Raw genomic sequence first — 21,695 nt, 5'->3', positions numbered from 1 at the left:
TGACAGAGTCCTGGCAGTATTGTGCTGTTTCTGACTAAGGGGCTGATGCAAAAAGATACGCTTGGCACAACATACAGTTTAATCCACAAACTCTACTGCCGATGCAGCAAGGAGTTTGCACCTAAAAACTGTGCTCACAGCATTGTGCATTTAAGTTGGCGCCCTGGCATGGAAATCCCCATGCTAACGAAGGCATTAGGTATTAACCCCCAATGCAGAGAGGTAGGCTGGCTTGATTCCTGTTTTCTTAGTGCTGGAAACTTAACTCCTAGTCCGAGGTGGAGTCAGTTATCAGAGCTGATGTTAGTTTACAGCAGAAGCTGGAGTTCCGGTGCTGGGCCCGCAAATTGGGATTTTATATGTAGAATTCATGCTTTGTCCACACAATGTTTTCCACACATATGTGTGGAAAATGTGATTTGTGCACACAAACCATGTTTTCTGCACATAAACTTGTTCTGTGTGCGAAGTCTTTCCTGTGTGTGCATTTTGTAGTTTGTGTGCATTTTTTTAACTGTCAGTGCATTAGTGTACCATTAATTTACTGCATCAGGAGTAAAAAAAAAACAAAACCCCACAAAGATTAACTTGCATGTTAGGAAACTGCGTGCTGAATTCTAGTGCACAGTCTTGACGCTCTGCTTTTTGCATCAGCCTCCATGATAGTAAGTGCCAGGGCTCTGTAATTCTATTTCTTGTTGTGTTTGTGTTGGGGCGGGTCATTTTTCATACCCTGTCGAAGTACTGCCAGTGAGGAAATTGATCATGTCCCAGAAACAGACACCGTGCCAGAGAGGTTTCTGGGGCACAAAGGCTGAAGGAACAACAAGGTTCCCCCAGGATACCTGTGTGTGTGTGTGTGTGTGGGGGGGGATTTTGACTCCTGATCTGCCTAGCTAGTGCTTTTCAATAGGATGTGCAATCGTTTTTCCCGAATTAGGCAATGTCAATGAAATTGCCTAATTCGGAATGGTTCGGGAGAACCGAAAAACGATTTTGCAATATGGGACAGACAGTTGAGCAAGGAGATCTTAGCAGTGTTAGGAATGGGGTATTGGATTGCAGGGAGGATACTCAACATGGAGATCTGAACATCCTTCGGGATAAGTCTATGTGCATTAGAGGTATTTTTTTTGTTGTAATCCGCTTTGAGGAATTGCAGATGATCAAATAATTAAACTAAACAAACTGGCTGCCTGCTGCTGGAAATCACGTGGAGCACTGGATCTATAAATAGAGCTCTAGTAGCTGGATTGGTCCTGAAGAAAATTGAAATATCATCTGTAGGTTGTGATACCAAGTGAAAAAAAAGAATATAATCCCTGTGCTTTTGAGACATCGCAAACCTGTTCTTCACATGTTTGTGGAGGGACATCTGGAGAAGGGGCCTGTGAGGTCTTTAAAGCTGAAGTCTTGCAACATGTATTTGTCGGTCCTTTTAAAGGTGTCACAACCTGCAAAGAACTGCAGTTAAAGATATATAAAGTTTTAGAAAAATAGCATGAAAATTAGAAGACCAGCAAAACAGCAGTGGGCCAGGGCAAAACCTCCATACCTCAAGGGCGTTCTAAGCAAGTCACTCTGGCGCGTTTGTGACTGGTTTGTATCTTTTTTTTATGAAGTTAAGCATTTGCCCGTGACTTGACCTTGCCACTTCTGGGGATTTTTCTCTTGTGCACCTCTCGTCAGTCTGCTGCTCAGGATGCGTGTTAGATTCTGGGGAGGGAGATCGCCCACGCATCCACCTCCTCTCTAAAACCAAGGCCGAGCCTAAAGCTGGTCCCTGGAACTGTGGCGTGGGGAGGGGATTGGAAGATTATCCCCCTTTGACGTTATCCAGCACAGGAAATATTATACTTCTAGAACAGTGGCTCTCAACCAGTGAGTCACCCAGGGGTGGAAGGTGCGTCCCCAGAAATTTGACATAGCAAGCCCTTGCTTGGAGAGTGCACAGTAAGGAGCTGGAACTTAAAATTCTTCATCACTGCTCCCTGTTGCTGCTTTTCCCTCAACCCTGGCAATCACTGCCACCAAGCCATAAATATTGCAGGCATGCTGTATCCTGCCCCGCCATCCCACTGCACCTCCCCCTCTCGCTCATTGGAGTTTGGTTTTCTCTCTATGCTTGTTTTTAATTTATGGTCTTTTATTCTGTATTATATAAGTGTCAGTCTGCAGGCTGCATGTTTGACAGAGGTGAGGGATTCTGCTAACCAGGGTGTAGATTCTGTGTAGGGATCTAGAGCAGTCTGGCTTTGTTTTTCCAATAGTAAGAGTACTGGGTTCTGTATTTGCAGCCTTGCTTTTTCATAGGTAAGGTTGTTGCTGTTCAAGTTCTGGGTGTTAGTGCTCTTATGGCATGGCTGGTATGCTAGATAATTTCTAAATGTCTATTAGCAGGTTTTCAAGTTAATTCACAAAAGTGGTTGGCAGGGAAGGGATTTGGAAGTACTATGACTGAGGGGATATCAGAATTTGAATGTATTTTTTTGTATGGTGAGTTGAAAGGGGAAATTTCCCAACTCTGCTCGGTATAAACTCCAGAAGAGGTCAGAACTTTATGAGGTTGATAGTGAAGTGCATGAGAGTTTTACAAGATAAAACATACTTCATAAAAATTACAGTTGCATACAGCACAAAATGACCTAACCTAACAGGTCTGTTTCGAAAACCTGTGTACTGCATATGCATATCAGTCCCAGATTCTCACTGATGCGGTTAGCAAAGATTAAATGTTTGTGAAAAAAATAACATTTAATAATATTTTATAAGCAGTTATTGAAATTAAAGAATGTTATCTTTCTCCTGCATCATTTTCAACAATAAAATATCTAGGATTTTTTATTTTTTTTTGTATAGCTCTTAAATGCATTGTGCAACGTGTCTCGCACATTTGTGTCAGGTGTGTCATGATGGGGAAAAAAGGTTGAGAACCACTGTGGTAGAATAAATAAATGAATGTTTGGTGCATGAATCATCCTTCATTCTGATGTAGCAGTATGCCCGCACCCATCTTTGGGGGAATGGCATGGCATCACCCACCTGATGCTAGAACTGTAGGGCAGTGTCCAAAGGCGAGAGTGGAGAGAGAGCAGGGTAATAAGAACCATACTCCGATCATTACGAGTTCTAGACCTCAGAAAATGATTTGGTATGCTTGTTAATACTCCACTGCTTAATGCCGCTCCGCTCCTTCGTTCCCTAGCCTGGGGACATAAATATGCATAAAAGTGCTCATGCAGCACCTCTCGTTGTAGTTCTGCTCCCTGGCTGGGCCCGCTTAGATCTTCTTTCATCTGATTGTAAAAGTGGGATCCAGTGGGGCTGGACCATGGAGGAGCAGGCGGCTTTCCCCTTGGCGATTTTGCTCAGCTTCATCCTCTAGCTCCACACTCTGTGCCTCCCTAAAGCTGGCTGCTCATTCCATATGCATTTCCCTGCAGAAGTCTATGTGCGTTTAATCCTCTTTTCTGGGATGACTATTACTTATATCTGCTCTGTAAGCAAGTTTCATGGTGTGCTTTTACTGGTCTCCTTTTTAGATTTGAAAAGTATTAGTGTAGTTATTTGTTTTTTTTTCTCTCTGCTCAATTTCAGGGCCTAATCTGTTTCCTCCTGGCATGAGACCGCCCAAGGGAAGATTGCCAAGGGATTTCAAGCAGAAGCTGAAGAGGCTGGAAGAGACTGAGGTCCTAAACCTGGGCCCTGGGGAGCGGAGCGGTCCGCTCTGGTGACGAGGTGCCTGGCCCACTTGGGAATGTATCCCCCCGGGACGTGTGGAAGAGGGAGCCCGGCCGGACACGCAAGCTGACATTCCTGGGCCCTTTTTAATCTGGGAGAGTGCGTGCAGGGGGAGAGGAGCTCGGCCATCTCCTAGGCAACAGCATCTCGGAGAGGGAAAGGCAGGGAGGGAAGCAGACAAGGTTTCTGGCAAGGATGCTGGGAAGATGTGCAGCCTAACCTTCAGATAGGAAGCGCCTGGATTCCCCCTCCGCAGGAAGAGAAGGGGCTGCGAGCTCTGCGGCCTGGTCGCTGGACAGACCCCCTGTTGTAGCAGCTGCTTTTGATGGTAGGCATGGGCTTCCTAATCGGGCATAATCAGCGTGAACGGGAAGAAAGAGCCTGGAGGGTCAGCCATCCGTCTCCTTCAGTAGACCAAAGAGACACTAAAAACATGCTCGCGTCTCCAGTTTTACAGTGAAACTTTACTGGAGACACCAGAGAGGCTCTTGGGCGCGTGGGGCATGCAGGGTCAGCGGGGTCCCCTTTTCCTAAATTGAATGTCAGTGGTAGGGGACTTTCCGCCGCTGTTCTCTTAAGAGAGCTAAGGGAGGTCACCGGGGGGGGGGGGAGGTCACAGACAATAATCAAGGAATTGGATTTATTCCTTTTTAGCCAGGGAATAGATGCCCAGGGTTCGTCTGTTTCTTTTTTATGGACTCCCTGTGCCAAATGCCCTTTCTCCCACTGTGGCCAAGATAGTGAAGGAGGGCAGATTATCCTTGGCAAAGGGGCCGGCGCAGTGACCCCCAGCCCCACCCCGACCGCCAGCATGAAGTGCTCCCTGCGAGTCTGGTTCCTCTCCAGTGGCCTCCTGCTGGCCTTCGTCATGTCCCTGCTGTTCACCTACTCCAACCACAGCATTGCCAGCCTGCCCTACCTGGACCTGGACAGCGTGGGCAGCAGCCCCCGGGTCAGGCTGGTGCCCGGCTACGTGGGGCTGCAGCACCCGGGGAAGCGTGGCCGCCCCCCCTTCCGTACCTGCTCCTGCCACCGCCGCTGCGTGGGGGACCTGGGGGTCTCGGAGTGGTTCGACAGTCACTACGACGACAAGATCTCTCCGGTCTGGACCCTGGAGAACATGGACCTGACCTGGGACGTGCTGAGGTGGTGGAAGGTGAGGGAAACCCCTTTTTAATTGCATTTTCCTTACAAACACAGATCCTGACGATAGATGGAGAACCACGAGGGCCCGCACTCGGGTTTGCCCTGTTGCGACCCTTTAATTGCAGATCCTTCTCGATCTCCACTTTTGCACTGCTAAGGGGGTTTTGTGTGTTTTGTCCCATTGCTTCTCTTCTCTGGCCCATGAAGCGTCTCTGTTTTGTGCAAGTTGAGAAGAATTCAGTTCTCCCCAGAACCAAAAGACCCTGTCCCTAGTCTTCAGAGAAATTATAATGGTTTTCATTTTATTAGCCTAGCTCCCCTATAGGGGAAACTGCTCTTTTATAAGATCACTGTGCCTGTTCCCTCACTAATAACGTTTAAAGCGGGTGAGCCACAGATAGCAGAGCAGGCAGCGGGCCTCCCAGACCATGCCTTGTGTGTGCCCCAGCCTTAGAATCCCCTTCTTGTTCTTTCCTATAGGGAGATGGGCCGGCTCAGTTCAGTTCACTTGAAACCTCAGGGAGGTCAGAGGACATTGGGGCCGATGTGATAAAACCTCTGTCAAAATCGGAGTTGGGTTTTAGCACGGGTTTTACTTAGCGTGTGCATTAAAAACAGGGGTCCCTGCGGGATGCACTAAACTAATGGGATGCAAATCGAGCAGGAGTTAAAAAAAAAAAAAAAGAAATCGTGCTAAATGGAAAAAAATGCGCTAAAATGAGTTAACCTGAAAATTGCGCACTAATGCAGAAAAGCGCTTTTGAAAAGTGCTTTTGTAATAGGAGTAAGGAGGTAAGTGCTTGAAGCTGGATGGAGTGTAAGCAAATGACCTTGCATGCAAGATTGTCCCCAAGTCAGGATGCCCAGAGCCAATCTCGTATACAAGGCCATTTGGGCAGGGCATGCCAAGTGAAATCGAAGGGTAAGCTCTCTAGGGAGGCCTCCTTTGGCGCTGTGCATCCTTAATGGCTGTGGTTGCCCATGCCAGAGAGCTTGCCTTGCGATGCCGGTTGGCATGCCTTGCCAAAAGATTATGCCCAAGTTGGGATGCCTGTGTCAGTCTTGCATGCAAGGCCATTTTGGTCACACTCCTTCCAGTTTCATGCCCTTAACAAAGCACAGGAATGGGGAGGCAACACCGTATCATTTTATTTATTTTATTTTCGCAAGTTATAACCCGCTCTGTCCATAGTTTAGGCGGATAACAAGAGTACATACACAATTAATATAAAAACATTCAAGACAAATATACAAAATGACAAAAGACTAAAAAAAAAACAACACCTGAGATGGATTAAAGGATAACCTCACACTTCTGGTGGCCATGATATTCTATTGCTGTGCCCATGAGGTAGCGTCTAGCTGCTTCTACTAAACTGGGCATAGCAATATTTATGTATTGAGTTTTATATACCGTCGTTCGGTTTTGCCATCACAACAGTTTACAATTTTCGATGGGATACATTTAGTTAAGGAGTTAACATATACATTAAGAATGGAATAACAGTTAATGCAGTATATATTAGATAAGTAGTTAACATATAGATTAGGAACGGAATAACAGTTAATGCAGTAATGGGTTAGTTGTACATATTTGTTGTTAGTGTTACAATTTATGAGGGTTGCTAGGGTCTTTTAGGAGAAAGTTCATGTAGAGGGCTGTGGTACGCTTTGTTCAGTTTGATGAATGATATTATTTTCTAGGTTTGCTTGGAAGAGGGGTGAACATAGTGGGGGCCAGTGTCATGAATAGAATAATTTTAGCCACCAGAGATGTGAGTTTACTCCATGTTAGACCGAAGGAGGCGTTATATTTCCCGTGTAAGCTCACTGGGCCTTGCACCTACAGCTGAACAAAATATAAATCCTCTGAGGCAGGCACTTTCAGCTGAATAATATGCAAAGGTTTGTTGCTAATTTAACTCGTTCCTGGATCTGAGGTGGAGTGCCACACTGGGCACAGCATTAGATAACATTGGCCACCAAAAATGTGAGCTTACTCCACCTCAGACCCAGGAGATAAAGTTCCAATGTAAGCTCTCTGAGGCAGGTACCAGTTGCAGGTTTTGTTTTCCAGAATAGCTGGACAGTACGGACACAGTGCTAAGGTGTGTCCCGTTCAGCCGTTGGGGGCCCATCCAGGCAGTTGTAGGTACATGCCCAGAGAGCTGCTTATTTTATTTATACTTGCCATTCCTTGCCAAAATGATTTTGCATGAGAGAATGCGCTCCACAAGCTGGGATGCACCAGTCTCTCATACAACGTCATTTTGGCAAGAAATGTCAAGAAAAATCGAAGCCTAAGCTGGGGCAGGCACCTTTAGCTGCACAGTGTGCATTTTGGTGCTGTGCATCTGACTTTGGCATCCTGTTCAGCTGTAAGTGCCGGCCCCGAGAGTTTATGCTTTAAGCTAGTTGTAGACGGCCACCACAGAGATCTTAACGTAACATGCTATTTCTTGCCAAAATGGTCTTGGTTGAAAGAATTTGCACTCTGGAGTGGGCACTTACAGCTGGCTGACAAAATGTAAGCTCCCTGGGGTGGGCCCCTACAGTTAAACAGTATGTCAGCCAGGATGCACCGTGCCAGTGTACAGGCCTGAATTTGTCAGTAGGCGCACTAGGCCTGTGCCTAGGGTGGCAAACATCTGGGGGGAGGGGCGGCAGACTGGCTGAAGATTTATTGCCCTCCAGCTGTGCTGAATCTCACTCAGCAGAGAACTGCCCACTGCTTCCTGATCCCGTGCAGCATGCGGGGAGCAAAATGGGAGGGGTTGAGCCAGGAGCGCAGAGAGCAAAGGGGGATCCATTTTGGTAAGATTAGGAGGGACTGAATGGGGATCACTGGGGGTGAGAACAGAGGCGGAAGGATGAGTGTAGATGAGATGGGTGGGAGGGGGCAGTATTTGTGTGTGTGTGTGCCAGATTGAGAGGTTAAAGAGGAGATGTGAGCAGGACCACAGCACAGCAGGGAAGCCTCCCTCCGCTCCTTTCCCCTCCTCCACCCACTGCATTTCAGGTTCTCTCTCCCTTCATCTCAGATTGTTTCCCCCAGATCCTGGAACCTCCCTTCTTTCCCCTCTCTTCTCTCCGGATCCTGGACCCCCGCCCTCCCAACATGTCCTACTCCCTTGTCCCCCTTTCTCAAAACCAGAGCCGCCCTTCTTTGCTCTCCTTTCCTCTATCTTCCTCATCCCTCAACCTCCCTATCCCCAGTCCTTTCCACCTCTCCTCCCCCCATCCTCAATCCTCTTTCCTTCTCATATTTCTCCCTCCAATCCCCAGTCCTTTCCACCTCTCCTTCCCCCATACTCAATCCTCTTTCCTTCTCATACTCCTCCTTCCAATCACCAGTCCTTTCCACCTCTCCTCTCCTCCCCCCATCCTCAATCCTCTTTCCTTCTCATACTCCTCCCTCCAATCACCAGTCCTTTCCACCTCTCCTCTCCTCCCCCCATCCTCAATCCTCTTTCCTTCTCATACTCCTCCCTCCAATCCCCAGTCCTTTCCACCTCTCCTCTCCTCCCCCCATCCTCAATCCTCTTTCCTTCTCATACTCCTCCTTCCAATCACCAGTCCTTTCCACCTCTCCTTCCCCCATACTCAATCCTCTTTCCTTCTCCCTCCAATCCCCAGTCCTTCCTACCTCTCCTTCCCCCATCCTCATTCCTCTTTCCTTCTCACTCCAATCCCCAGTCCTTTCCACCTCTCCTCTCCTCCCCCCATCCTCAATCCTCTTTCCTTCTCATACTCCTCCATCCAATCCCCAGTCCTTTCCACCTCTCCTCTCCTCCCCCCATCCTCAATCCTCTTTCCTTCTCATACTCCTCCCTCCAATCCCCAGTCCTTTCCACCTCTCCTCACCCCATTCTCAGTCTTCCTCCTTTCTTCTTCCTATCCCTGGTTTTCTCTCCCTCTCTTTCTCTTTTGCCCACCCCTCAGATCTCAGCCCTTTACTGATACTTAAGATCCCTTTTCCTCACCAGATAAAAAATAAATTATACAGATGCAAGCAAGGGTGGAAAACTAATTTCTATAATATGAAAGATGGAAATGTTTGCCCAGGTGCTTCAGATTTTTCCAGTTTTTGCCACAGAATCTATGTCTGAGTTGCTGCAGCAAACTGTGGGACTGTGCCTTACGCTTCCTGCTCACTGGTGTCTGACCTTACCAGGGTGGGGAAGTGGGGGGCGTAACAGCTGCAACAGTGTCTAGGGGAGGCAAACTCCTACATCTGTCTCTGCCAGTATACTGTTCAGCTGTAGGTGCCCGCCCCAAGAGCTTACACTGGAAATTAAACTCCTGGGTTCCAGGTGGACTAAACTCACATTTCTGGTGGCCAAAGTTATTCTATTGCTGTGCCCAGTTTGGTAGACACGACTACACTGGGCATAGCAATAGTATAACATGGCCACCAGAACCATAAGTTAAGAATTTTATTTCTGTCCTGATCCAGACATTAAATTTCCCACGTTAAAAAAACATTTACTAAAATGTCTCCCTGCTGACATGGCTCTCTGGATTGCCTTGTAATAACTAATAGCTTTGTTTTAAATGCGATTTGCATGCACCTATGCTAAGCATACCGCAGGTTTCTTAGCGAGGGTTTTTCAGTGCTAAAACCTTATTACATACACGAATAAGGCTAGCACCAAAAAACCTGCGCTGAAACCAGAGTAAAAACCCGCTGTAAGCTCAGCGTGGCTTATTACATCGGCCTCATTATGATCTCATAGAGTATTTTTAAAGCTGCCCTGCCATTGGTTAGTACTTCTGGTTACCACCTGTCTCCATTTCTTTCCTAAATCTTTATAGGGCAAAACCATCTCTAATGTATGATGATATACTTATTTTACACAGACCCACACCAAGAAATCCATATTCAGACATTCTCCTAGGACAAGCAGGATGTTAGTCCTCACACATGGGTGACATCATCAGATGGAGCCCGGCACGGAAAACTTTTGTCCAGCATGCCACTATCCACGCGGGGTCCCCCTTCAGTCTCTTCTTTTCTGCACAGCTTTAGCCTCGCGGTTGTGGAGCTCTGCTCTCTTCAGAGTTTTTTCGGTTGTTTTTGTGATTTGTCTGCACCAGGTCCCCCTTCTTTCCCGTCGGTGCTTCTATAGGGCGACGTGGTAAGTTTTCGTTCTTTGCGGTCGATTCCAGACAGTGTCGCTCTTTGGTGGCTGGTGGTCATCGACCACTCGCCAGCTCTTTTTCATGGTGTTGTCGGGATTTCGCTGATGCCCACAGACCATGTCCATTACTGATCCGTACGAGGTCTGTATCCTCTGCCTGGGGGCATCGCATAACGTCTGGGAGTGGTGTTTTGTGATCAAATAACCCCCAAGGTTCATCGGGCCTATTTAGACAAGTTGGAGAAGCTCTTTGGATCTAGAAAATCTGATCCTTTGACTCCAGCATCGAGTGCATCTATGCCCAAGAGCCAGGGGGAACCTGATGGATGTGGATCCATCATTGTCTATTTCTCCACCGTGGCCCTCTCAGGAAAGAGGGGCTGGAGATAGGCCATCATCGGCAGCGTCGTGCTCCAGGACATTAGGATTGTCTCCATTCTCGGCACTGGGGAAAGACTGGGCGGAGCATCATGGGAAACCTCTGAAGCATCGTCACCGCTCACAGTCATCGCACGTACCGGACTTGGGTTGGCACCGGTGACCACCGTGATGCCCCCAAAGCGACCCCCATGGAGAGGAGGCATCAACCTCTATCGAACCTGGGAGTCCCAGGTGTTCCCCACCAATATCAGTGCCAGGCACTGAGCTTCTTCAGGGCTCCGAGGAAGTTCTGGTGATACCTGTTCCTCCTCCTCCATCTGTTTTGTCTTTGGCGGTTTTTGAAGAGGAACTAGACCACAGGGTGCAACAGGCAGTGCTTCAAGCCCTTCAGGGCAACGAACCACCGGCTCCACCAGTGCCTCCCCCAGTTTCGAAACACACCCCTGCGATGTTGGCATCGTTGCTGGAGCGCCTCGACATCCTTCTGGCCATCTTGCCAACGCAGCAGCTACTGGTGCCCGAGGGTCCCTTGATATGCCAGCGGCCACCAGGTCCTTCTCCCTCAGGAGTCATCCCCATTGTGGGTTCTGAGGAGGAGGACGATGTATTGAGGCTGGGGCCACCATCAGGGACCCTGGTACCATGCCTGGGTTTGCCCAGTCCAGTCCCCAGTTCCTTGGCAACCTCAGTGCCCATTGATGCCTTTGGTGCCAAAACTGAGGGGCTTGGGCAGGGATCCTCCACATGGGTCCCTGGGGACTTCAGTGAGAAGGAAGCCCCATATGATTCTTGATGACTCAGGGGATCTTCCCTCAGACCTGGTCCCTAACGGTCCCTACTGGAGGATATAACCTGGTCCCTACTGGAGGATATAACTTGTGCGGGCTATGGCAGAGGCCATTCCTTTCCAACTCCTAACGGAGGAGGATGCCCGTTACAAAATGCTGGAAGTTCTCCAGTTTGTTGACGCCCCAAAGGAGAGGTAGTGGCCGTTCCTGTCCATGATATATTTATGGAATTACTCCTTCGGATTTAGAAACACCCCATCTCTGTATCTCTGGTAAACTGGAAGGCAGATGCGTTCTACTTAGTGCAGCAGGCCTTGGGTTTTGAGAGGCATCAGCTCCTGCATCAGGCAGTGGTAGTGGAGTCTACCCTCAAGAAGGCCAAGCGTTCTCCACACCCACGCTTCTGCATCTCTGAGTCGGGAACACCAGGCCTTGAATGCCTTAGGTAGGAAGGTGTACCAGGGCACTATGCTGATCGCCTGGATTGCTTTCTACCAGCTGTACGTGACCCAATACATTTGGAACCTCTGGCAGCAGGTTCAGGAGTTGTCAGAGCACCTCCCCCAGCAACAGCAGGAAGCCGCCTTGGCAATCACCCAGCAAGGCTTGGAGTGTGGCAAACACAAGGTGCGTTCCACCTGTGATGGGTTTGAAACAGTAGCTAGGGTGGGGGTGGTGGGCATTGGCGCCCGTATAATGAAGTGGCTCCGAGTATTGGATCTCCGACTGGAGATCCAAGAGAAGCTTACGGACCTGCCCTGTACTGGCGAGAATCTGTTTGGGGACAAGTTAAGGGATGCTGTGGCTCAGTTGAAGGATAACCATGAGTCACTCCACCACCTCTCCGACCAGTACATCGGACCCACCATCCTCCGCCAGAAAGTCCTCGCGTCAGAGTTCCAGCAGGTCTTTCTACCACCAAAGGATATATTATCCTCTGGCCTCACATGCTCGTATGCCACAAATGGGTTCTAGGGATCGCTGTAGACAGCAGCGGACCCCCAGACCTCAGCAAGTGCCTCAGCAGAGCCCACCACAGGGTTTTGACTGACTGCGAGGGATCATAAGCCCCGTGACAGTATTCTTGACATTGGGGCTCCCGGTCAGAGGTTGGCCACAGTCCTATTTGGACCGCTGGCCTCAGGTCACCTCAGACCAGTTGGTCCTGTTCATCATTCATTGTGGGTATCAGTTGAATTTCCTGGGTATCCCTGTGGACTCTTCCCCCCCCCACAGCCCATTGTGGGGCCAGTCCCCGCATCAGGAAATTCTCTGGGCGGAGCTCCATCCTAGTAATGCCAGAGCAGTAAAACCCGTGCTGCTGCTGCGTCAGCAAGGGTAGAGGTTCTACTCCTGCTATTTCTTGATTCCAAAGAGAACAGGGGGACTCCGCCCCATCTTGGATCTGAGGGCCTTGAACACATTTCTGTGAAGAGAAAAGTTCAAGATGGTCTCGTTAGACATTCTGATTCCCCTCCTACACAGAGGGGACTAGCTGTGCTCCTTGAACTTCAAAGACACATACGCCCACATTGAGATCTTCCCCGGTTATAGGAAGTATCTACGATTCCTTGTCGGTGACAGCCACTTCCAGTACAGAGTGTTGCTGTTCAGCCTGGCTTCAGCCCCATGGGTCTTCATCAAATGCCTGGCAGTAGTGAGTGTGCACCTCCGCCTGCTGGGGGTACACGTGTTCCCCTACTTGAATGATTGGCAGGTCAAGAGCACCACCTAGTTGGGGGTGCTTCGCTTACTACACTTGACCATTCATGAGCTGGAGTCCCTCAGATTTGTCATAAACTACCCGAAGTCCCATTTCATTCCATCGCCTCAGTTGGACTTTATCAGTGCCAGGCTGGACACGGCTTAGGGCCGGGCCTTTCTTCCTCGCGACTGGGTGCTTGCTCTGGCGTCTCTGGCAAGTCTAGTCCTCCGAAGGTGTCAGGTGTCGGCCAGGCATCTGCTTCGCCTGCTGGGTCACATGGCCACATCTGTCCATGTTACTCCCCTAGCTTGTTTACATATGCAGTGGGATCAGTGGATCCTGTGGTTTCAGTGTCAGCAAGCCACACAGGACCTCAGTGTATGCATTCGCGTCACGTCCCCTCTCCAGACCTCCCTGTCGTGGTGGGATAGTCTGCCCAATCTGGAGTAGGGGGTTCCCTTTCAGCCCCCCCCCCCCACTCCAACCCAGGTTGTGCTCACCACAGGTACTTCCACATTGGGTTGGGGTGCGCATGTGGATGGCCTCAGTACACAAGGTCTGTGGTCTGCTCAGGAAGCTCAATACCAGACCAACTTCCTGGAGGTACACGCTGTGGGCATTCTGGGTTCGCTTGTCTAACCAAGCGGTCCTGGTACAGACTGACAACCAAGTGGCGATGTGGTACATCAACAAGCAGGGAGGTACAGGATCATTCCTCCTAGGTCAGGAAGCTGCCCATATTTGGTCCTGGGCTCATTCCCAGGGCATACTGCTTTGGGCCATATGCCTGGCCGAGATGGAGAATGTGGTGGTGGACCGGCTAAGCGTTCCAACGCCACGAGTGGTCCCTGGATCAAACAGTGGCAGATTGCATCTTCTGCCTCTGGGGGATCCCGGATGTGGACCTCTTTGCTTCCCCCTGCAGCAACAAGGTGAGTCACTTCTGCTCCCTGTTCAGGAGGGATGGAAAGTCAGCTTTGGATGTCTTTGCCTGCCATTGGGGCAAGGGCATTCTATATGCGTATCCTCCACTTCCTTTGGTTATGAAGACCCTCCTGAAGCTCCAGCAGGACTGGGGGACCATGATTCTCTTTGCCCCTCGCTGGCCAAGACAGGTCTGGTTCCTGCTCCTGCAGGATCTCTTTGTGAGAAATCAATCAGTCTGGGGACCTCCCCCGGCCTGATCTCGCAGGATCAGGGCAGGCTATGCCATCCCGACCTCAGGGCATCGTCTCTAACGACCTGGATGTTGAAAGCCTAGTTTTGCAGCCCTTTGACCTCTCTGACAGCGTTCTTGGGTTCTTGTAGCTTCCAGGAAGCCTTCCACCCCGAAGTCTTATAACCTGAAGTGGAAGAGGTTTTCTGTCTGCTGTGAAAGTCACGGCTTGGATCCGTTCTCTCGTCCCACTCTGAGGTTGCTTGACTATTTGTTGCACCTGAAGACCAACTCGGTCAGAGTACATCTTAGTTCCATCGGGGCCTACCACCAAGGTGTCAACGGTTCGCCTGTCTCCGTGCAGCCCATAGTGGGCTGCTTCATGCGGGGTCCGCTTCAGCTGAAGCCTCCCCTGCAGCCTTCTGTGTGTCCTGGGACTTCAGTGTGGTACAGGCTCGACTCATGTGAGACCCTTTCGAGCCACTACTCTCCTGAAGTACCTAACCTGGAAGGACATCTTCTTGGTTGAGGTCACTTCGGTGTATGCGCAGGCGGGCTTTCAGCTTGGAGGCCACTTTGAGGCTCACTCCGTCAGAGCCATGGCGACTTCAGTGGCCCGCTTGCAAGTGGTCCCTGTGGCCCAAGATCTGCAAGGCTGCGACATGGAGTTCTCTCCATACTTTTGCTGTCCATTACTGTTTGGACAGAGATGGCCGACACGACAGCAGCTTCGGCCAATCTGTTCTATGGAATCTCTTTCAGCTGTAAAACACAACTCTTCCTGCTTAGGACCCTTTTTCCGGGTTCAGGCTGTCTCCCTCGGTTCTCCACAGCACCACTGTTGTTGTACCCATTAGCACCAGGTTATGTGCCTGTGGATTTAGTAAAATTCGGGAACAGCTTGTAGCTACATATTCACCCATGTGTGAGGACTGCCATCCTGCTTGTACTATTGTACTAGGAGAAAGCAGAGTTGCTTACCTGTAATAGGTGTTCTCCTAGGACAGCAGGATATTAGTCCTCATGAAACCCACCTACCACCCCGTGGAGTTGGGTTTCTCCTGTTTGTTGTTTTATTTTTTTTATAATTTTATGTTATGAGACTGAAGGGGGACCCCGTGTGGACATGTGGATAGTGGCATGCTGGGCATGCTTAGTATGCCAGTCAAAGTTTCTAGAAACTTTGACAAAAGTTTTCCGTGCTGGGTTCCATCTGATGATGTCACCCAGGTGTGAGGACTAACATCCTGCTGTACTAGGAGAACACTTGTTACAGGTAAGCAATTCTGCTCAAACTAGTTAGCAAAGTTAGCTGAATAAACTTAACCAGCTAGCTTTTGAGCCATATTCAATAGTGCAGCTGCAGTACTGAATATATCTGGCTATCTTATTTAGCCAGCTAACTTTAGGGAAACTCTTTGGCCTGACCAAGACTTAGCCGGCTAAGGCCTGGATTTATCAAAATGCGGTAAGTACCGCATGCGATAGCAAAAGGGGCATGTTTTATGCTAATATAGTATTTATTGCAATTTGTGATAATTACCTGTGCAAAGAGCTAAGTTAGTGCACATTGCAATACCATTTCAGATTCTGCGATAAGTGCCAAACCTGATGTATTTACTGCATTCAACCACTGGGGGACCAGTTTTTCAATGACATATGAGAGAGAGAGAGAGAGAGAGAGAGAGAGAGAGAGAGAGAGAGAGAGAGAGAGAGAGAGACCAAGACCATAATAGCATGGCCCATAGGCAGGTATTTGTATCCCTAGGGTAGGCCCACCTAGTAACTCGAGGTGGGGATTAGGTAAGTGTGTAGGGGGTTAGGGGCCACTTTGACATGCTACGTGACACCTACGAACAGAACAGTGGTCTCTTGTGAAGATTAGCTGGCCTTCGGAGTGAGGAAACTCACTCCAAGATGAGATTTGGGCAAGGTTCTCTCAACCTAGCTTGATGTTACCCAGGTAGAGAGTCCATCAAGCTAGGTTGAGAGAACCTTGCCCAAATCTCATCTTGGAGTGAGTTTCCTCACTCCGAAGGCCAGCTAATCTTCACAAGAGACCACTGTTCTGTTCGTAGGTGTCACGTAGCATGTCAAAGTGGCCCCTAACCCCCTACACACTTACCTAATCCCCACCTCGAGTTACTAGGTGGGCCTACCCTAGGGATACAAATACCTGCCTATGGGCCATGCTATTATGGCCAGTCTCTCTCTCTCTCTCTCTCTCTCTCTCTCTCTCTCTCTCTCTCTCTCTCTCTCTCTCTCTCTCTCTCTCTCTCTCTCTCTCTCTCTCTCTCTCTCTCTCTCTCTCCTTCAATTGTCTGAAATAAGCTTTACAGGACAAATGGCAATATGGTCACCGCCACTAACACATTTCATAAGAGGTGTAGTTAAAATCTGCAATAGCTCTTCACAGACAGGCTAGCCCACACTCCTCCTATGTTTAGAATTTGCATCGCACCATACGATATGGTGCGATCACATGCGGTAAACACGTTTTCACATGCGTTAAAGGCCTATCGCATGCGAAAACGCCTTACCACATTTTGAAAAATGACCCCCTAAGTTATCTAGCTAACTCTGAATATCAGTTAGCCGGCTAACTCAGCTCCGTCTGGTTACACCCCCAGAACACCCCTAACTTATCTGGCTAATTTATTAATCAGCTAGAGTTTAGCTGGATAAATGCCCAAATATTCATTTAGCTGGTTAATATAGAAACATAGAAATGACGGCAGAAGAAGACCAAATGGCCCATCCAGTCTGCCCAGCAAGCTTCACACACTTTTTTCTCTCATACTTATCTGTTTCTCTTAGCTCTTGGTTCTATTTCCTTTCCACCCCCACCATTAATGTAGAAAGCAGTGATGGAGCTGCATCCAAGTGAATATCTAGCTGATAAGTTAGGGGTAGTAGGGGTAGTAACCGCCGCAATAAGCAAGCTACACCCATGCTTATTTGTTTTACTCAGACTATGTTATACAGCCCTTATTGGTTGTTTATCTTCTCCCCTGCCGTTGAAGCAGGGAGCTATGCTGGATATGCTTGAGGTATCAGTTTATTCTTCTCCCATGCTGTTGAAGCAGAGAGCCATGCTGGATATGCATCGAAAGTGAAGTATCAGGCACATTTGGTTTGGGGTAGTAACCGCCGTAACAAGCCAGCTACTCCCCGCTTTGTGAGTGTGAACCCTTTTTTCTTCTCTCCTGCCGTTGAAGCAGGGAGCTATGCTGGATATGCGTGAAGTATCAGTTTTTTCTTCTCCCCTGCCGTTGAAGCAGAGAACTATGCTGTATATGCATAGAAATAGAAGTAACAGGCTTATTTGGTTTGGGGTAGTAACCGCCGTAACAAGCCAGCTACTCCCCCCTTTGTGAGTGCAGATCCTTTATTCCACATTTCCTCTTGCTGTTGAAGCTAGAACGATGTTGGAGTCACAGTAAGCATGTGTACGTTTATTGAATAAGGGTATTGTCTCCAGGCAGTAGCCATCATTCTGGTGAGTCACCCACTCTTCATTGGCGGCCTCTTGACTTTATGGATCCACAGTGTTTATCCCACGCCCCTTTGATCACACTGAGTTAGCCGACTAAATGATTTTGAATATTTATTTATACAACTTTTCTATACTGTTAGACAGAGAACCATGTCTCTATCTCTACGGTTTACACATTAATAATATAAAAACAATAAAAAATAAAATAAAAATAGATTAGAATAAAAAATTACTTAAAACCAATCAATACAAATAAAATCTGACTAAAAGTATCTAAAATCATTATTTAAATAGAAACAGTAAATGGAACAATAAAAGCAAAATCATATCATTGCCTGACCATGTACAAAGTTCTGTACCAAAGAAGGAAACTAGGCATTATGAAATGTTCACATTTCTCTTTATTGGGTGGCAGTTTGAGCCATTCCAGAGTTTACTGAGCCAAATACAGTTTCTTTACTGAGCCAAATACAGTATCTAAACAAGTCAGACATTCTTGTATATATTTGTGCGGGTGAGAAACCCAGGTGTAGAGAACAAATCTCAGTAGTTAGAATGGCAGTGTACTGGGAGTCTTAAGGGCTTTCTCCAAAAGTACTCTAGCACTGTGGCTGTATGTTTCCTTCTCATCTGCTACATCCACAGCATAGGGTAACACCACAATGAGAGAGCAGCTTGAAATGCCCTTCAGCGGGCATGTGGGTATTACCATAAGCTGCTGCTTCTGTGCTTTCACATTATTTCTGCAGTACATTAAAACTGGCAGAAATCATCTGGTAAGTCCAAAAACTGCAGTTTGCTGGTCCTCGGTACAATGCATGAGCAGGCTGCAAGCCTCTATCTGGGTTGCCAGAAGGAGATCCAGGAAGCACTGCTCCACTTTAATGGTGAACCTGCAGGAGCTCATTGCCTCTTGACCTTTTGAAGACAGACTCTTTGGAGGTTGCTGGTTTCACCCCATGCTGACTCTTGTTTGTCGTCTATTCTTTTTTTACTGGGTGGCACAGGGGGAAATGTCATCTTGTCAGAAGACACTTTATGACTTGTAGGAAACTTTTGGGTTTGTCACAGCTCTCGGCAATGCTCCCCTGTTCATAGACTGTGATCATTCTTTTGATTTCTGAAACTACTGGGCCTATGCAATAAACGTTAATGGGCATGCTAAAAATAGCAAGCTACATAGGAAGGCCTTCCCATGCACATTAAAGGGGTCCTTGAGGATGTTAGCATGAGCACACAAATATTTATGAGCCCATGCATGCAAACGAAAGAACATCAAACAACTGAGCTGTTAAATGTAGCATGCTCACCTGCCACATCATTTAATGAGGGCTTTCTAACTGGGTGCTATTCAATACCTGCTAAGAGCTGATGTTAACTTATTAACGTGATCATGTTACTTAGTCAGGGTAAGCTAAATAGTGTGATCAAACTAAACTGAGCATGCTGGTAAGAGGGCTCAGCTAAGAGGGCCCAAAAAATTAAGGCCATAGACAGATGATGACCTTGTACAACTGTACTCGCTGTCCATGTGGGACAAATACACTTGACCACACTTTTTCTCTATCAAAACAAAATTCAGCTAACAGACACTTTTGACACAGATTCTTATACACGTACACACATTTATACCACAAATAGGTCTTCTCAAACAATGCAGTTTCGCAGCACAGAGACTCTTATATAACCACATAAGAAATGCCATACTGGGTCAGACCAAAGGTCCATCAAGCCCAGCATCCTGTTTCCAACAGTGGCCAATCCAGGCCATAAGAACCTGGCAAGTACCCAAAAACTAAGCCTATTCCATGTTACCACTGCTAATGGCAGTGGCTATTCTCTAAGTGAACTTAATAGCAGGTAATGGACTTCTCCTCCAAGAACTTATCCAATCCTTTTTTAAACACAGCTATACTAACTGCACTAACCACATCCTCTGGCAACAAATTCCAGAGTTTAATTGTGCGCTGAGTAAAAAAGAACTTTCTCTGATTAGTTTTAAATGTGCCCCATGCTAACTTCATGGAGTGCCCCCTAGTCTTTCTACTATCCGAAAGAGTAAACAACCGATTCACATCTACCCGTTCTAGACCTCTCATGATTTTAAACACCTCTATCATATCCCACCTCAGTCATCTCTTCTCCAAGCTGAAGAGTCCTAACCTCTTTAGTCTTTCCTTATAGGGGAGCTGTTCCATTCCCCTTATCATTTTGGTAGCCCTTCTCTGTACCTTCTCCATCGCAATTATATCTTTTTTGAGATGCGGCGACCAGAATTGTACACAGTATTCAAGGTGCGGTCTCATCATGGAGCGATACAGAGGCATTATGATATTTTCCGTTTTATTCACCATTCCCTTTCTAATAATTCCCAACATTCTGTTTGCTTTTTTGACTGCCGCAGCACACTGAACCGACGATTTCAATGTGTTATCCACTATGACACCTAGATCTCTTTCTTGGGTTGTAGCACCTAATATGGAACCCAACATTGTGTAATTATAGCATGGGTTATTTTTCCCTATATGCATCACCTTGCACTTATCCACATTTCATCTGCCATTTGGATGCCCAATTTTCCAGTCTCACAAGGTCTTCCTGCAATTTATCACAATCTGCTTGTGATTTAACTACTCTGAACAACTTTGTGTCATCTGCAAATTTGATTATCTCACTCGTCGTATTTCTTTCCAGATCATTTATAAATATATTGAACAGTAAGGGTCCCAATACAGATCCCTGAGTTACTCCACTGTCCACTCCCTTCCTCTTGAGAAAATTGTCCATTTAATCCTACTCTCTGTTTCCTGTCTTTTAGCCAGTTTGCAATCCACGAAAGGACATCACCACCTATCCCATGACTTTTTACTTTTCCTAGAAGCCTCGCATGAGGAACTTTGTCAAACGCCTTCTGAAAATCCAAGTTTACTATATCTACCGGTTCACCTTTATCCACATGTTTATTAACTCCTTCAAAAAAGTGAAGCAGATTTGTGAGGCAAGACTTGCCCTGGGTAAAGCCATGCTGACTTTGTTCCATTAAACCATGTCTTTCTATATGTTCTGTGATTTTGATGTTTAGAACACTTTCCACTATTTTTCCTGGCACTGAAGTCAGGCTAACCGGTCTGTAGTTTCCTGGATCGCCCCTGGAGCCCTTTTTAAATATTAGGGTTACATTTGCTATCCTCCAGTCTTCAGGTACAATGGATGATTTTAATGATAGGTTACAAATTTTTACTAATAGATCTGAAATTTCATTTTTTAGTTCCTTCAGAACTCTGGGGTGTATACCATCCAGTCCAGGTGATTTACTACTGTTCAGTTTGTCAATCAGGCCTACCACATCTTCTAGGTTCACCGTGAAGAAGCATTATGAGCTAGCCTAAAAAAAGATGATGCTTCCATTTACATTGGTGTGGTCTATAGGCCTCCAGTTCAGACAGAAGAGCTGGACAGAGATCTGATCAAAGACATTGAAAAGATGGGAAAGAAGGGAGAAGTATTGCTCATTGGAGATTTTAATCTGCCAGATGTAAACTGGAGTATCCCATCTGCGGAATCTTCGAGAAGTAGAGAGACAGTGGATGCCCTCCAAAGGGCTATGCTCAAACAAATGGTAATGAATCCCATGAGGGATGGTGAAATTCTGAACCTATGATAACAATTGGAGATAATGTCTATAATATCTGCAGGAGGATGTGGTTAGTGCAGTTGGTATAGCTGTGTTTGAAAGGGGATTGGATAAGTTCTTGGAGGAGAGGTCCATTACCTGCTGTTGGTTGAGTTGACTTGGAAAATGGCCACTGCTATTACTGGCAGCGGTAGCATGGAATGGACTTAGTTTTTGGGTACTTGCTGGGTTCTTGTGGCCTGGATTGGCCACTGTTGGAAACGGGATGCTGGGCTTGATGGACCCTTGGTCTGACCCAGTATGGCATGTTCTTAAGTGCCCACCTGAGTACAAGTGATCATCAGACGGTATAGTTTGATATTGCGAATAAGATACAAAGAAGTCACATGAAGACCCAAGTTTTGAATTTCAGATATATAGGCTTTGACAAAATGGGGATGTACCTGGAGGAAAAACTAGAAGACTGGGAGAAAGTGGGCGAAGTGGAACAGTGGGCTAAATTAAAAG

General features: G+C 47.3%; 1 protein-coding gene across 3 annotated transcripts in view; it reads left to right on the top strand.

Annotated features, from left to right (window-relative positions):
• The window catches only part of ST3GAL2 (ST3 beta-galactoside alpha-2,3-sialyltransferase 2), a 334,488-nt gene that overhangs the window by 217,226 nt on the left and 95,567 nt on the right, over positions 1–21,695 (top strand). For all 3 annotated transcript variants that reach the window (XM_029608905.1, XM_029608903.1, XM_029608904.1), the window contains one exon: positions 3,598–4,897. In XM_029608905.1, coding sequence (XP_029464765.1) covers positions 4,553–4,897 — 345 coding nt within the window. In that variant the 5' untranslated portion in view covers positions 3,598–4,552. The remainder of the gene's footprint in view (positions 1–3,597; positions 4,898–21,695) is intronic.

This window comes from Rhinatrema bivittatum, chromosome 7, assembly GCF_901001135.1.
Source record: "Rhinatrema bivittatum chromosome 7, aRhiBiv1.1, whole genome shotgun sequence".
Classification (NCBI taxonomy): domain Eukaryota; kingdom Metazoa; phylum Chordata; class Amphibia; order Gymnophiona; family Rhinatrematidae; genus Rhinatrema; species Rhinatrema bivittatum.
This window is presented reverse-complemented; position numbering and strand designations above follow the sequence as displayed.